General features: G+C 36.5%; 1 protein-coding gene across 2 annotated transcripts in view; it reads left to right on the top strand.

Moving 5' to 3' along the window:
• Nucleotides 1-18,073, top strand: part of LOC118271319 (AF4/FMR2 family member 3) — a 182,569-nt gene that overhangs the window by 41,380 nt on the left and 123,116 nt on the right. Inside the window, exon 2 of one of the 2 annotated variants that reach the window (XM_050695734.1) lies at nt 16,012-16,041. The exons of the other annotated variant lie outside the window; for it this stretch is intronic. Within the exon in view, the coding sequence (XP_050551691.1) occupies nt 16,012-16,041 (30 nt within the window). The remainder of the gene's footprint in view (nt 1-16,011; nt 16,042-18,073) is intronic. 2 annotated transcript variants of the gene reach the window in all.

The following is an 18,073-nucleotide window of genomic DNA, read 5'->3' as shown; positions in this document are numbered from 1 at the left end:
CTCTTGTGTTTTAATATCTACTTGCTACCAATCACCCACGTAACACCCACGGGTGTGTAGAACTGTGAGGATTCGCAACGTGGGTTCATTTGAGTTCCTAGGAATGATATGAGAACTTTGGTAACATTGAATGCATGCTGTATTAGAATCAGCTGTTAATATTGATTGGTTATATAAAGGACTAGCTACTTCCGCGCGGTTTCACCCGCACTGCTCGGTTCCTATTGATCGTGACGTGATGATTTATAGCCTATATAACCTTCGTTGATAAATGCGCTATCCAGCACAAAAAGAATTATTCAAATCAGACCAGTAGTTCCTGAGATTAGCGCATTCAAACAAACAAACAATCAAACAAACTCTTCAGCTTTATAATATTAGTACAGTTACAGACTCTGTGCTAACTCGAATGTTCCTAGTATTTATTTTTTCAGCTGTAAGTTGAAAGACAAAATCCCATGTTCGACCAGTCAGACCAGACCAATAAATTAAAAATAATAAAACAAGAATTTTCATTAAATCAATTTCTCATTCAGCGGTCTTTTCTATTTATGTCGTAATCATTCACAGTATTAATATTTCAAAATAAAACGATTTTATTCAAAATGTAATTAAAACCGACGACAATAAAATTTCAAACAATACATCCAACAGTTTGTGGAAATGCGTTTAATCAAAGAATGTTCAGCGTCTGCTAAGTTTCTCGGAAAGGCTTAAGTTCAGTGTTAGAATCTCGCCCGACGATATATCGTGAGATCTCCGGCTCAGCATCGCTTCGGCCACATTACGAGTTCTGGGTAAACGCTGTCCACACAACAATATAAATAAAAGTACTTTAAAAAGATAATATGGATGATTTGTTAAGGCCTAAAGTGTTTGTGATGTAACTTGTGAAAATGTCTGTTGTTATTCGAAAAGATAGGCTTTTTGTCCACTTTTTTGCTAGTTGATAACTCCATTGTCAACTACCGATTTGAATGTCAAATGTAAATTGCTTTAAAACTAGATTCCTTAGTTGGTATTGAGAATTTGTATCCGAAATTTCAATATCAACTCGAGTTTGAGAATCGTGCTCGGTCATCAAGGCAAGTGTTAATTACTTGATCTCATTGAACATTTACAGCGGAAGATATGGACAGTCGTTGGAACTGTGTGACGTTGGTACTCAACAAATAACCACTTCCGCGACTACCTATACTTAGTTCTGGGAACAAGCTTGAGGATGTCACGACATAGTTACGTCCCCCTCGTTTCCGATGTCATAACAATTTAATTACCTTAAGCCAGCTCATCATTCCACAGTCAACGATTGCATATATTTGCTCATTACAATTTTTAATCTGCTTGCGGATTAACATAGAAATGTGATGCATGTAACATAAGCAAACAGACTTTCATTTTAAGTCATTAACCAAGTTATTCAAGTAAATGATGCAGATGTAGGCGACGCCCCGTCTAGTATTAACTGCTCAACCAAAGATAAATGTTTACCCATTTATTGAGGTGCTCTCTCGGATTTCATTCCACGACTTGTCGCGAGCACCGACTCGGAAACTTGTTTAGTTCTTGAGAAATACGGTAGATGGTGTCACGTGTCTGTCCTATTTAATGTCTCAACTTATTCTTCCACTCAATTTTCGGCTATTACTCAGCAGTAGTTTAGTAAATATCAAGATTATTTTGTCATCTGTTCAACAACTTATTCCGGATTGATAAATTGCTGTATACGTTTCCGTTGGACGTTAATAGCTATATAATGTGACCAGTAAAGTGGGGCCTAGGTATCGAAACAAAGTAATTTCCAAAAGTAATTCTGAGGCGTGTATTTTCTTTCGTGTGAATGAAAACACCGGTTGTGTTTGAGACGTAGCCTGCGTAGGTAACTTGGTACATTGTCTAGACCGTCTGGAAGTTTGTAATCGGTGGTTTTATGTCTGTCTTAATCACATTCGTTTTATTAGTCAGGTACCTACGTTTACTGTGTCTCTAATGCTCTTTGTTCGCAGACATGAGATCATTTCCAACAAAATCTTTGCTTATGTGTTTATTGATTATACTTATTTACCATTTGCCACAGTTGTTAAGATAATTACCGTGAAATAACCTTTGAAGGCTTATAAATTCTATTGAAAACAAATAATGTTAATCTAAAGAATGGATATAAAATAGAGCAAGTCGCCACATCTTGCTTCACATGAGATATGGGTCAGCGTCGACGCCACTACTCGAAAGAGGCCTTTATCCTCGTACAATGTGTAAGTACTTGCCATTGGAAGTCCAACATCCCATATTTTTATTTCGACATGGCAAAACCAAGGAACATATTACAAAAGTTACGTGGAACTGATTCATAAACTCAAGTTTTTACGTCGAGAATTTATGACGTACGTGAATGGACGTCATAACCGACTGGAGGACCAACTTGAAGTTGGACACTTAGTCGTTAAATGCCCTAACGATCAACCTAGTCGGTCAGTGTAAACAATATTATCTGAGTTCGGAAGTTTGCCTTGCTATTCAGCCGCTGCATTTCCATTTCTAAAGGAATCTGGGAACGGAAATGAAAATTGTGGCGTCTAGTCCAGCTCAGATGGAATCTCGGGACAGCAGTATAGCTGTGTTTATCTAACAATCTGATATCGATTTTATTAATCTGATAAACCGTTTCAATCAACGCTTTCTCCTTGCCATTTTGAGAAATTAATTTATCTGCACAGAGTAATTAAGATTCCAAGAACTTGGTTCGTGGAAGGACCACGAAATTATCTAACAACATCACTGACAGTAATGAGTCGCGACTGATCAAACACAGCTGATTGCGAGTATCATGTCATCCAAATGAAAGTGCAGTCACGTTTAAAATGAACATCCTTGTACAGCTAAAAATAAGAAAATTTATTGCCATAATAATCTCTATTGGATAACGGTCTAAAGCTCGACGATTATCGCTATTCGAAAACCCATCAGACATGTTAAAAACTTAGATCATTTCGCGTAAAATAAATATCTAGACACACGGCAGTGTGTCCGCCAAGTTCGAGCAAAAAAACCGACACACCGGCCGTGGGTTATATTACACGAACCATTTCGGGCCAAGTTCGACCCACCTATAACTCAAAATCTATTTTATCTACGCATATCCTAGTATCTATCGAGATCTACTTACTTATCTAAAATACAAAATTTCATTAATGTACCTATTGTAGATCTTGAGATATTGACGTCAGAAAATCGCTATTTTTACTATACACTCACTGACTGACTCACTCACTCACTCATCAAAAACCTAGACCACTTCCAATAGTCGTATTGACTTGAAATTTGGCATGGAGGTAGGTCTTTAGATCAAGGTAAAGGAAAAAATCTGAAAATGGCCAAGTGTGAGTCGGTTTTAAAAATAATGAAGGTGTAAATTCATACCCCTAAGGAACTAAAACAAAAAAATTATCTATATCTTCCAATGGTCGTACCGACCTAAAATTCGTTACGAAGGTTTGTATTTAGTCAAAGTAAAGTAAAATAAGAAAAAAAGAAAATAAACCTTACAAAAATAAATGAAATCCCACCCAAAACATCGATAATATTGATCATTATCTAAATAAGTACCAAGTTCCATACACAGACCTCAGTTAAAAATGATATAACTTGGCAAGTTTTAATAGAAAATTATATACTTGCCTTTAGTAGGTTTATAACAAAGTGTGTGAAAACTTGCCAACTTGTTATATCATTTTTAACTGAGGTCTGTGTATGGAACTTGGTACTTATTTAGATCTCACTTCTTTTATAGGCGAAGCATTCCAATATTATCGAACTTGGCATCCTTTCACATTTATGTTTTGGGTGGGATACGATATACATGTTTCGTTTCAACAAAAATAATCACCACCCACGGCCAAGACCAGTTTAGTGACCCCCAAACAGCTGACATACTACTTTCATTCATCAATTCCGGTTCTACAAAATTCTTTGGCATAGCCGGAAGATGAACGGTATCGCACTTGAAGTAAACTAGTGTCAACATCGGGATCATTATCATCAGCTGGTAGACATCCACTACTGAACAGACCTTCCTTTTAAGGGACATCTGCGGTAAAGTCACCAGATCCGGATGTTGATCACAATTTTAGAACAATCGAACCCTTTAAGTCAAACACGATTGGAGTGGTGCTTCCAACAATGCTGACTTTATTGAAGAGATGCTTGGAAAAAGCCAAATGCAGAGTAGAGACCAGAAGCATGAATATGAAGGAATACGTATGCAAAGACGTATTAGGTAGTGTTCTTTCTGTTTATTCCCAAAAGTAGAGTAAACTAGTGTAAGAACTCAGAAAATCAGTATAGTCCAGGAAGAGTGAGATCGTTCGGCACGCTTCGCAATTCGCGATGATTGATGTTGTCGCTTGTGACGTACGAGCCGTACGAGGCCGGATGACGCGCAGTATCCGGCGATGCACGCGTACCGTTATGCGGTTGCGTGTACGCAACGTTGTATACCGTGATTGTGGGTGCGTGGTGCTGGTACTCCTTTATTGTTTTTGTTTGTGGTTTACTTTTTGGTGTTAGAAGTGTTTGATTGATTTAGATTCGGATCGTTTTCCATGAAATCGATTATTTTTTGGCTATTGGGAGATATTTGCTGATGAGAAGAAGGTCATTATTTTTCCGGAGAATAATCATTATTTCCACACTATACAATTCATTTCAAACTTTATTGAATGGTGATAAGGTTATTATGAATTAAACATGACCTACAAATTGTAGATCAGTAACATTATAAAACCTGGCTGTGCTTGTAAACTGGGTTACAAATCTAATCTTATCAACGTCTACCATGTCCCTCTTCAGGGAACGGTGCGACCCTCGTCGACACGCTTCCCGATTCTTTTAATTTTGTTTTAACTACAATATAATAATCTGGAAGTCATTAGCGGAGGCCTATATTCAACAGTGGACATCTGGTGACTGATATGTTGATGATGATGTTCGTGATAAGCTGTCTCATTGCTCAAGTGATCCTGATCACATACGCTAATACTGACTTACTAGATGTTTTTGATTCAATTTGACTCGGGAAACTGTTACTTGATTTCAATTTCAGTACCAGCTAAGTTTGGAAGTCTGCTCAATAGATGGCAATAATACCTATTTTAACTTACATTACACCATAGCTCTTCAATATAAAAGGTGTGTTATGTTATAATTGCGTCGCTATGACAGTAAAAAACAGGATGTTCCCGATCTGTTGATTATTATCGTCCCGCGCAAATGTGACTGGATATAAAATAGGTTACTATGGTGCCTGTGGGCGACGCTGATGTTACTTAATACTAATGCGGTTTTTGAACCTAGAATTTAATTCAATTGGCGACTGGTGTGAACTGCCTCTTTCTAGTATTATTCTTAGAAGACGACTGGTGACTTCTTAGATCGTAAAGATGGTGTTGTTTGTTGTACAATTTAAAGTTATCTAGAATAAATAATATTGCTTATTTTATATTCAAAACAAATATTGTTTAAATTGTGTTTTAAAATGAAGATTTTGTAATTTCCTACATCGAATTAATTAATCTTTCTACTAAAATCTTTGCACGTATTACTTGATGTTTTAAAACAAACTAGGTACCCAGTTAACAATTCGTCTCGGTCGTCATGAATTCACAATTTGTTTCGACATCTGTTTATCATTCGCTGTCGAGACTCGTAGCTCAAAAGCGGTAGTGAGACTATTGTTTCACAAGCAATGTCCGTGCGCAATCATGTATCAAGTAAGTTTGTGATCGATCGACTAATTTAATGTGGCTCACGATCCTCACACACGCTAATAAACATCCATTATAATGCTAATGTTACTTGGACTCCGGCCTCATTTAACGAACACTCAAAATATTAATCGTTCCATTTACTTTCATTGTTAACACTCCTCAACTCCAAGACTCGATTGAATTCACCACAATAATGTTTTGATTGATGCTCACAGTGACCTCAATAAAACTGCACACACTCCGATTGACTCAAGCAAATGATAGCCCCCTCGAAACGATAAGTGCCTTCAACACGTATGAGATCTGAGAAGGCCACTTCGTGTGAAATCGGCTTTGTTCGTTTATAATCGGGTTCTAGTACTAGGCTTGCAATGGGCAATAGGAAGCCAGCAAGAGTTCGCAGGTCAAGGCGGTTTGTGCCGCCGCCGTCGTCGCCGCCGCCGTCGCTGGCGCGGGTCGAGGACCGCGACGCGCCGCCGCCCGCCACTCACACCGAATTCCGTTACTTCTCACTACTATATTATCCTGGTACCTACCATTTCAAATTATACTCTTGCTTCAGCACGATAATTCAATTAGTAGGTAACTACTGTGTACAAAAATACTATACGAGTCTGATAAAGATTAACGAGTGTTCTACCGTTCTGAACAAACTGTTAAATCACTTAATCAATGTTTATAGGTCAACTTTGATGGAATGGACAACTCGTTCCGTTGCGTTACACTGTTTACTACGTACTACTAGCTAGTTTAATGTTCAATAAATTCAAACACACGTTCTTCAATTCGGACTGGCTCATTTTACAAATGATTCGGTAAATGTTGTGTGTTGTTATTTGTTGCGTGGCTGCGTGGGAACGGAACACAGGAGCGAAGCGTACGGCCAAGTAGCTTAATTATCTTGAAATATCGCCGCTGACAGCACGAGTCCCGACAGAACCGCCGCCCGTGGAAAATTGTTAGCGTTTACGACGATTAATTTTATTTAACCATCAACAAATGCCACACCTTTTTATGACAAATTTTAATTATAACAATAAATCTTTCAATTTCGAGTCCACCAGTCCACCTAAAGAGTGGGAACTGGGTATTATTCAGCCAATCACGAGCGAGTAATTTTACTGGCGCAGTTGCGTAACATTTTAGTGGAAACACAGCTGGGTCGTACAAACCGACAATAATAACCTAAGTCGGAATGATAATTATTAAAATGCCATATTTAGCGGTTGCTTTTGTGCCGGCTTTATGGCAACACTGGTTTTGTAGTGCACGCTTGATTCGCTATAGTATCGAGGTGACATCATCGCTGGTCGCCTATTGTATACAACTGAAATACTTATAAATACAAACATACACGAGCCTCAGTACATATATGATTAATTAGTCAGTAAAAAGCTAATAATCTCCCAATTTAGTAATTTAGCTTCAAATGCCATTATTATATCTGACAAAATGTCTGTGTACAGTGTTTGCATACATTTGTGTAATAAAATAGTTGAAATGCATTAAAGATTGAAGTAGGTGGAGTTGTTGGCGTGTGTCCAGGGAGCCCTGACCGGCCTTCCTTGCGAGACGTTCTCCACGAAATTCGAAAGCGTTGCGAATTTGCTACATGTTTAATAAAGTCTATTATTGTCATGGCCGCCGATCGCCATGATTGATGAACTACACGCTCCAATCGTTGTGGGCACGAGATAATTGCTGTTTTTGATAGCCACATAGTTATTCAGCTTATACGGTAAACTTAAGCTTAGGTTTAGAAGTTGGGAAACATTTGAAGACATTGAATCATTAATGATAATAAACAGCATCAAGTTACGCTATTGTTTTTCCTCATAGGTTTCCGACACGAGTAAATACAATTCAAAGAGATATTCCTACGATAAGGAAAGAAGAAAATAAACTCAGTTATTCCTATCCTTAAAAAACTTATTGTGAACTATAAACGAGACTAAATAAAAGCGTACAGTCTCAACACCTGAAATCTGATGCAAATCTAAGGAACGGTTGACCCGATTTCGAACAAAAGTAATATTGTTGAGGATGAGAAACAACTGTTGGCAATGCGATATTTTTTACAATTATTTTTGTTTCGTTAAAAACTTTAGTGTAATCTGAATTCATGTTTTTCTTTCAATAGTCACTTCGGTCTGTAGTTTAACCTAGGTTTTTACTGTATAAGTGTCGAATAACTCTCATTAATAATATTGAGAAATACATACGTTATTTTTTTTTCAAACGAAACAGCAGTAAAGAGATGTTAAAGGTTAATTTCTGTACATTTTCTCCATTGAAAATCTCAATATGAACGCAGTAAATATTCCTCGAAAGCAGGAAGAATCCTCAAGCTCTTATCTCTTCCTGTGTCATCAGAGCTCCTAGTCGTGCCAACACTATTCGTAAGTACATTGGCACTGCTCAAAGACATACTGCATAAAGCTAAGGTCAACGACCGCTACAAGGAATATAACTACATGGTCCATGATCAGAGCAAAATTATAATTGCACTTTTTCTACGCATAAGTCAATAGAGTTACTGTACTTATATTTGTCTGTCTGTGTGTCTATTAGTCGTAATTGCTGTCAGTTGTACGGTATTTATGGTTGTGGCCACAAATGATATGATAATAAAGGAAGGAGTATGTCGTCTGCGCCGATGACAAGTGGACGTGGCTCGGCGCAGATTTACGCTACGATTGCGTCTGATGTGTCATGGGTATGCGAGCTATTACGCCTAGTTTAACTTGTCATTTTATACGGTGATGTCGGTGATGCAAACGCACTGTTAGGAGATTGACGGTTTCTTGTAATTGTTATTCTAGCTGCTAGTTTTGTCTTAACTAAACATAACAAAGGTTTTATTCAAATGGAAATTAGCTCCTGCTAGCTCCTGAAGATGTTTTCTGTGGCTATAGTTCAAGAAGCAATAGTTTAAAAATGTTACTCTCAAAAATTTGATTGCAAAGATGATATATAAAACAGGCTATTAAATAGCTAGTAACTTACTGTTGTGAGTGGGGAAGCGCAATAAAATTGACAAATCGCCTCTGTTATGGCAATAACTGTTTCAGAACTTACTTAGCGAGTAAAAAATGAGCGCGCACAGTGTAGTCGCGATTGTCGCCTACCCTTACAATAAAGAAATATCGTAATGAAGAGTCCGACCGATACAATACGTTCACACTGTTCCTGCCGACAAATGAACGGATGAATGTAAAATAGTTGGCTTCAAATTTACATTTTGATTGGAAATTCTATGAATCTCCTCGTGTGGTGGCTCGGGAAAAGTTAATTCACAGTTGGGACACGGTAACGGAGCAAGCAATCGATACTCTCACACACTGAAGGTGTAATGTGACTTGGTAACAATGATGTGCCTGATGCCCCACTCAACGTTATCCTTATCACAAACAACGTAAAGTTGGTTGCCAACATTGGATCAATATTTGCCACCGAACAATTGTTTTAAATCCAAGACGATTTAACTAGTGGTCGCCTAGTGATCGAAATTCGACCATATACGATTTAATTTACAATACCACTTAAAATACGTTCAAGGATATTTTTTATTTAACTCAAACTCAAACAAACTCTTTTATAAAACTCTATTCATATGAGACGTGAAAATATCATCGCATTGTCTATCGATTTTGACGTTTTGTCAAATACTATCAGATACTATGCATGTGTGTGTAATGTTTTATTCATTGATTTAATGTACTTTATAAGCATTATTTTTGAAAAATATTAGCGTCCTGCACTTCTCCTACACATAAACTATAAGTGTACCAAATTTTATGCTCCTACGTCCGCGCAATTTTCGTAAAAAGCGGTCCAAAGTTTTTGCATCACGTATTAATATATAGATTTATTAACTCTCTTGCATTCGAATATCAACTTAATTTACTCGCTATTAGTGTTGCATCTCATTTACTATAATATCCATCTGGCTTACAAAATACGCATCTAATTTTCCAAAGATATTCCATTACAAAATAGAAGTGAATAAGTTAGTTGTAAGTAATGAACAACTCGTAAACCACAGCAGTATCTCACAGTCTCCCAGTCGCACATTTATCCAACTTAAAAGTATTTCGCTTAATAAAAACAAATCGATACACCATAGTTATGTAAATGAACAGTTTAATCGATCGTAAATCTATAGGATCTTATTTCTCTCGGATTGCTTTTACATGTCTAGGGATGCGGTTTGTTACTTTACAATTTTGGGCTTGTTTACCAAAAACATCGTTGTCATCGTCTAATAAATCAAGATTTCTATTATTTGAGTGCTTGTTAATTATGATAAACATAAGGAAATATATACAATCTACCTTAATGGCAATGGTTTCCTTATTGATCCTTTATAAAAATAGACCATCGATGTCTAAGTCTACCTCTTTTCTATTTATAAACCGCTTTATATTAGGTCAAAAACCTTTGCGTGTAGTTGCGTAGGTATACACGATCTTAGCTTAATCAAAAACTATTTGAGTTATACGTATATTTCTTAGTAATTTTCATATTATTATAACAAATGTAATCATCATAAGCTAACGTTATTTGAAATATAATCGCGTCCGTAATGGAACTCAATCAGAAGGTAATTGCGCTGTTTGATGTCTCCGAATTGTATTAGAGTATGATATTAAAATCGTAAACGATATGGGAAAATTCGATATTGAATACAATAGTATACAAAAGGGAAAGGCTGACGGTAATTATGGAATTTTTCAATGGAATGTTTATACAGTATATCCTCGTGATTGTTTTGCCGTAGTTGGACGTGTATCGAAACAATTGTAATTGACTTTGGATATGGATCTCTCTTTTTGATCTACATACCTTCGCGTCTTGTGACTGCCTCAATTGATTATGTAGTTGTTTTGGCCCTTCTACGTCCTCAACCAATATAAATGGAATTTAGTCATTGGTAGATTGTTAGTTGAGCACATTTTTGACTGGATCTATTTTCAAGACCCCATTTTGATCTAGAACACACTTTAAATTTTTTAGGATATTTCTATACTAAAAAAAAAAACATCAAAGTGCTAGCGAAAGTTATTTTAGCATAAACGAATTGGTAGCAGTATGTGTTTTAATGCTAGTTTATAGATAGTGTGCAGAATTGAAAGCTGCAAGGTCGATGAAGGCAACCAGTTTGGTCGGACCGGGTGGTCGGGCGCTACCAGTTCCAACACTTGCACGCGCCCGTCCAAACTTATTAATTAACATTTAAATACGTTACGCTATTCCTCTCTGTCATTATTTATTAGTCCACGGAAACTGTTATTTTGGTTTTACTGACATTATGCTTTATATTCTCTGAAGGACTTTTAGCTAGTTATTGTTATGTGTCCCATATAATTTGTTGCCATCGATGACATTAAGTTAGATAATGGTTAATTTTAATTCAGTTTCATTAAGTCCGGACCTCACCTTATCTTTCTCAATCACAGTTATTTAGAAACTGTATCATTATCCACCAATTTGACGCAGTAATTTACAAACATAATATACATTAACCGTCCCTATTCAAACGCGATATACAATAGGGAACTAGTTTATCCAGCGCTGGAGCGGTGACGAGCAAATAGTTATCTAGGACAGTTTCACACGGTAGCACAGCCTCAGTTACTACTGAGCTTTACACGAAACCGACTGGTAATCTCCAGTCATTACTGTTTGCCCTTTGATTCGTATGAAGACTCGGAAGCATTTCAGGCTACCCCCAAGAAACGTTCAATCGATTTTCAACCCTACAATAAGATAGTTAAAGTTGAATGTTAGTTAGGGAACGTTGACAGTTTGGTGGTAGCTTTATGTGTGAGTGTCTGTTCGTTTGGTACCGATCGGTTGCTCGAATCGAGTGGCGTAATTCGTGTGTGTGCACACAATAATTACAGCGCTTTGGTTGGATATGGAATTAGTAGAGTTTGTCATGAATTGTACGGAATAAATACTATAAGTACGTGTTATTGACACACTTATTCGGCATCATCGTCATTACTAATCATCAGACCGCTGCTGGACATTCCTACTTAATTTTATGCCTTGATGCATTTCATCGATATCAAGATTCGATTGCAAGTCAAAGGACAGGCTGTAAGAAAAATTGCTATTTGAAAAAAATGTTTCTCTTATTTTTCCCTTTCTCATATTACATGATCATTATCTACCGTTGTTGTCAATCTCTCATCGTCAAAAGTAACATTATTATTCCTACACACGATCAAAATTACATTAGCAAAGCAAACAAAGACTTGCCATTTTTAATTCAGACCACACTATGTTTTGTAGACCACTCCAACATTAACAAATAGACAAAACAGTCATCAGCTTACTAATAAGGCCCTTTTTACGAGAAGTGCTGTTCGGTGCGACTGTCTCCCTAGCCGCAGCATGCTTCGCTCGCTTTGCTAATGAGACCCTAGAGATATTCTTTCCATTGCCATCTCAGAGGGTTACCATCCAACCAACATCTACTACATCATATTTACAATAGACTTTTTTACTTCCTTTATTATTGACCTCATTTTTAATTACTTTGTTGAAATTATTTCCATTGTAAAAGGTTTGAGTGCCACTAGAAACATTTCCATAAAGTCATTTCATTGTGACATTTGTTCCTGTTGTTTGTTTGTTACTTTCACGTGACTTGTTGAATTGTTAGACACACAAAGCCACGCCTCAAAATGTATTGTAGTAAAAAGTTCTTTGAAAAAATTCCAGGTATTGTGTCTCGCAAAGTTTCATCCGAAAGCACGTTGTTAGTTTACTAGACCCAGTTCTTTCATCCAAACTTCAAGGTCGTGAACGCGATCAAGCGAACGATGAACTCCCTCTTCTGAAAATTATATATTTTATTTGCAAAAAGCTTTCGATACATCCGCTATAAATTGGGAGGCTCGAACGGTTTCGGCGTTGCCTGTCCATCCTCAATTATTAGTATCCCGTCGTTCGGCTAATTCATCAAAACAAAATTACAGACCATTGAGCCGACTGGCGATGTAAAAAGGCTCTTAACTTGAGTAAAATGGGAATTGTGGATTCAAAGAATTCGGAGGGAAAGCTAAGGTTTTGTTTATAATAATTTGCCTGCTTAAGATGGTAACAATTCTTAAATATTATAACCAAATTTCTATAAAGAAATTCTGATAGAATCCGTGGTAACGGGAACGTCTCCTACCAGTACTTCATATTTTTACGGGAGGTCTTACATAAATTGATTTTGTGGCTTTCGACGCGTGAAATTATAGACAAGATATTTCGTCAGAATGAAATCAATTCACACGGAGTAGAAAAGAATACTTTTTATTTTAATTGTGTACGTGTTACCTGTTTATTTGAGTGCGCTAAGCGGGTGAATTCGCTGTTTTATATCAGAAGGCAGGTTGTAAATCGTTCATTTGCAATTCATATGCGAATGTTAATTCAATTGCACCTTCTTCAACAGCCTTGGGCGTTTCAATTTTTTTTACGACAGAAACAATGGAATTAAATCTTTTATGAAAGTAGTTCTGTGTAGCAACGTTTATAGTTATCTTTAGTACAATCATTTTAAAATCAATTATTTCTCTATTGTGTTTAAATGACAGTATTTCTGTCTTTCCATTTTACTTGAAGTATGCCGACATCGTCCCCGGTTAGTTGGTAACCAAAGCATTATGTCTTTTATCGTTTTGGGTTCCATAGTGTTGATTACCTTGCTGATACTATGTTTTGAATAGACGAAGGCAGGTTACAAATATACTAATAGAGTCCAAAATTGCTTGAATATTTTTGAGACAACTTGCACTATTTCTGCTGATTGCAAATTTACCTGCAGTCTTGGGATGTCAGTGAATGGCGGACCATTGGGGCTACGTTTGTTATTGCCGATTTGATTTATAACGTGTAGTAAAGGATAATTGTGTTATAACTAGGTTTTTGAATAATTGTCATCATTTTAATGAACCAAACAAGAATAAAATTAAACATGATACCGTTTAAAAACTGAAAACGTTCCGCAAATAATACATTTGTATGAAAACATTTGACATATTTGTTAAATTCATAAATCACAACACAAGCACAGCCAAATTGAGTTTTATTTGTACATTTATTTCTATTTTACGACTCATATTAGATTTTTATAGTCACAAACAGTTGGAGTGAAAAATGTTGAAGTTTGGATGAATGTTACAGTGATTTGAAAGTGAATATTTCGTGTGGCGTAGACCTGACCGCAGGACTGGATGACAGGATGCGGTTTTAAGTGATACGTGCAGTGACAGTAACTACTGTTTCCCAGGATACAATGGTGCCTTTCATACATATTTCCCGCAATGGTTTATACGCATTTGAGAATTGATACGGTGATTGCTCTGTTTTTCTAGCGGTCGGACACTACTTCCCAGGCTGTCACTGTGTGAGCACTGAGCAAGCTTGTTGACTCTTTAAACAAATGCTTGACTTTGAGGCATTTGTTTTAAGACCAATAAGGGCTGTATAGAAAGACAACCTTGTTCCAAAGTGTAAATTCCTGTGGATGAGTTGAATTTCTAAATGTTTACTCTTTCTATTTCCTATGATTCTTGTGTGATTTGTATGTCTAGCTTCTTGATACCCTAGTAATAACTAATTGTTGTGTGGGTGTGTTGCTAAAATTAGCATCAGCCTGTCTTAGCAAACTATCGCCATTGATGTCCTCTATGATGTTATTAATAGGAATAATTTACCGTAACCTTTAACGTTAATTAGCGATATTCTAAATTATTAACTTCGTTTATTATTTGTAACTTCCTTCCTTCCCTTTATATGATGACCATGACGTATTAATTTGAATGTAATCGTTTCTGCTGTATTTCTATTCTTTTCGTTATTACAGTGAGAAATTAAAACACAAAACATGCTTATGATAAAATCGATGAAGCGCGATAGTAACAGCGTTATCCTAAAAATATGTCACGTATTGATAAAAGATAAGGTCGTCTGTGTTGGGCAGGTTGCCATTGAAGTCAACAATGCAATGACCTCGGTGACCTTGACGATGTTCGCGGCTGTGGAATATCCCTTGCGTGACATGATTGGCAGATGTGCGTGTAGGTCGGGTACCAATAACTTTTCCATAGCGTTGTTCCTCATATTAATTATACATACATTCATGACACGCCTTATTATTCCCCTATAGCCAAATCTGAAATTAGAATATTGAGTGTATGTACAACATGGTTGCTAATTCCTATCATCAACGTTGTTTGTAACGACTTTGTTATCACTAAGTGTTGTGTTTATGTTCTGTTTCCTATGATCTTTTACCTTATATTATCATAGTTTAATACATGCACAAACAGTAACAAAACATTGGTTTGTAAGTTTGCCATACAAACTTTGATCCCAATCTCCCATCGAGGGTTGAATTTACTAACTTTTGAAACACATGTCTTATGTTTTTTAACAAAAGGCCTAAATAAATATTGATCCACTTGAAAATATACGATTTTCATACAAACTGTTTCGCCTTTCTTGTCCCTTAGGAATTGAATTTAAGAAAATACCTTCTTGGGCGAAGGTCTAGAACATTTTAGCTGTTAAAGAATATACATTTTCTACCTTTATTATGTAGTTTACCGTCGTAGTTGACAAGTCATTGAATTGTTATATGGCCTTTGGAGAGATTTATTTGTCAGTGGATTTACAGAAAGAAACAAAGTAATTTTTAAGTCGATTGTTTAAGTGATGTTTAACTAGGTTTTCATAGCGCACAACTCCGTTCATATCGTGGCAACCTTGTACTAAACCACACAATTAGCGCAACGGGGAATTCAACCTTGTCCAACCTGCCACCACGAAGATGATTCGCTAAACACAATCTCAAGAAACCGTACAAAACAAACGCTCTTTCAAAATAAATGCTATAAAAATAATCCACCGCAAAGATTGCCTCAATAAAATTCAGAATTCGGGCTATACAAAATTTAATAAATATTTCCCCCGAGGTGATCGCTTAATACCTGATGGTTAGATGCCTGCAATCTCCTCCAGTATTACTGATCGGCGGGTCGTCGTACTAAACATTTCATAAAACGTGATTTACTTCTTTTAACGAACTACGTATTGTTTTCGCACACATGAGCATGTGTACATTCCAATACAGTAACAATTCAGTGTATATTAACATCATCTACATACAAATGTGTGCCAGCGTAATACTTTAGCTGGTAATTGTCTCCCTTTGTTAAAGTATTATTTTTCTGTGTTACAGGCCACACGAAATGATGCTCGAGTCGAGCCGGTAAGTCAACTCCGCCACAAATAACTCTTTAACGTAAATCGTTCACATCTATGAGTTTAACTTTACACAAAGATGTTTCATTGGCACGTTTGTCCGTTACTCTGTGGCTGTTGACCCTTCGTTTTATTGGAAAATGTTTAATAACTTTTCTTATTTTAGTAGCCCTTTAAGGGAATTTATCTCGTCTACCTAATTTAGTTGGGGTCTTTAATGGATCGATTTTGTTAAGAGCATCAGTTAGATTGTTTGTATATCGATCGTTGAACTATGTAGCGAAGATTTCATCGCAAATGGTTCGTGTATTGATGCAGTTGTCGGCTTATAATTAGTTTCGCTTATTCACTCACCGACACAGGTGCGTACTATAGGAGCATCAATTACGTGAAAGTTGCGCGTTTTCTAATTTCTAATTTAATTGCGATGTACAACGTACACATCCAATACTAGAGCATTTACAATTAATGTTTCGCTATTATTTACGGGGCTGCTATGTGAATTATTGGACTAATTAAATGCTCTCTCCTATTTTATTGGAATGATGAATGAAATTTTCGTTTTGGCAATATGATTTGGTTGTTGTACACAATGAATGTTTAATTTCATGTTTACAGTGTTTTCCTCTCCGGCTCTTATTTGTAATTACCATTATGTTAGTTTTATGCTTGTTTGCAGCATCCTAACCTATTTATCTTTATCTAAAATTCACACTCATCCATTTCCGAGACTATTAGATTACAGCATCATACGCTCATTAATCAGTCCATTTGACTAAATAACTTTGAAAACTCGTCACCGATAAGCAATGCAAATGAGATAAAGTAATTATTTTATAGCGTCATAATCATGATAAACGGACTGGCACAAGCACAACATGGAGTAAGTAGCCGCCGCGGTTATGTAAAGCTTCAGTCACTATAAATCACCGCCAGACAGAGACAGAGCAACGTGCCCTAAATAGAAATCATAACAAGCCAGAACGAGATGGCACGACATCGTGCGTACCGATATCAGTTGCGACCATGAACTGTGAAAGTAAACATAGGGTATTATAGACTTTAATTTATTTACGAGTATATTCTCTTTTTTATTTCCACTTTATTATTATTTACATTACTTAATACAAACGTCACGTGTTGCATTACAAATTGTAGTTTATACCATGGAAATTGCTACATAAATGCTGATTGTCAAACTGTAAACACGGAGGTGCGCTACCGGAACGATAGATGGAGCCACGTATAGACATTTGTTTTAATGCTAATGAGTTTTCAACTTATTTCCTTATAATAAAATTGTAGTTAAGTGAATTAACATTTAGATTGTTTTGTGTTACTTGATAACATATATAATTCGGTATGGTTTTTGGATGAGTTTTGGTGTGGCTTCCAGACAGCGCGCTATCATCAAATGCTCGCATTATGAGTCCGGTACAAGAATTTATGTGCGCGCACTAAGTTTACGATGTATTTATTGCTCCATCGTCCAGCAAAAGGAGAACCATTGTAATAATGTGAAGCCATGTCGAAACGGACAAACAATGGGGGCGAGCAGACTCGTCCGATTCCAAGTAAACGCCGATTCCAGAAGAAGAAGGTGCATCTAATCAATCACTGCGACTCGCTACAGTAAGTTAAATGGTCGTTTTTCCGTAGGCTCATTTGCATTGTCCTCTTTCTCGCTCTTACTCTAAACAAACACTAAAAGCCAGAAAGAGACGACCATTTTGTCGCAGTGACCTTACCAACGTGCGCGTGCGTTGGTACCGTTGTGCCGTGAGAAGGAATTTTTGTACGATTTAGCTTCTCAGCTGGCAATATTATAATCTTGTTTCCTATTATTATGTATGTAGATAACTTTATGTAACTAAATTTGTCTGCCATTTTACAAGCCAAATTTAGCCGATTCGCTATAAATATTGTTAGTTCTCATATTTTCATCTAGCTAGCCCATAATTCTGCAGTCAATGTTAATTTCATCATTAACATAATCGTTTGAGGAAAATTATTGTAAACTATAAATATAAAATGTTGCA

Source organism: Spodoptera frugiperda, chromosome 9 (assembly GCF_023101765.2).
Source record: "Spodoptera frugiperda isolate SF20-4 chromosome 9, AGI-APGP_CSIRO_Sfru_2.0, whole genome shotgun sequence".
In the NCBI taxonomy this organism is placed as follows: domain Eukaryota; kingdom Metazoa; phylum Arthropoda; class Insecta; order Lepidoptera; family Noctuidae; genus Spodoptera; species Spodoptera frugiperda.
Note: the sequence above shows the minus strand (reverse complement) of the source record. Positions and strands in the feature narration are given on the sequence as shown.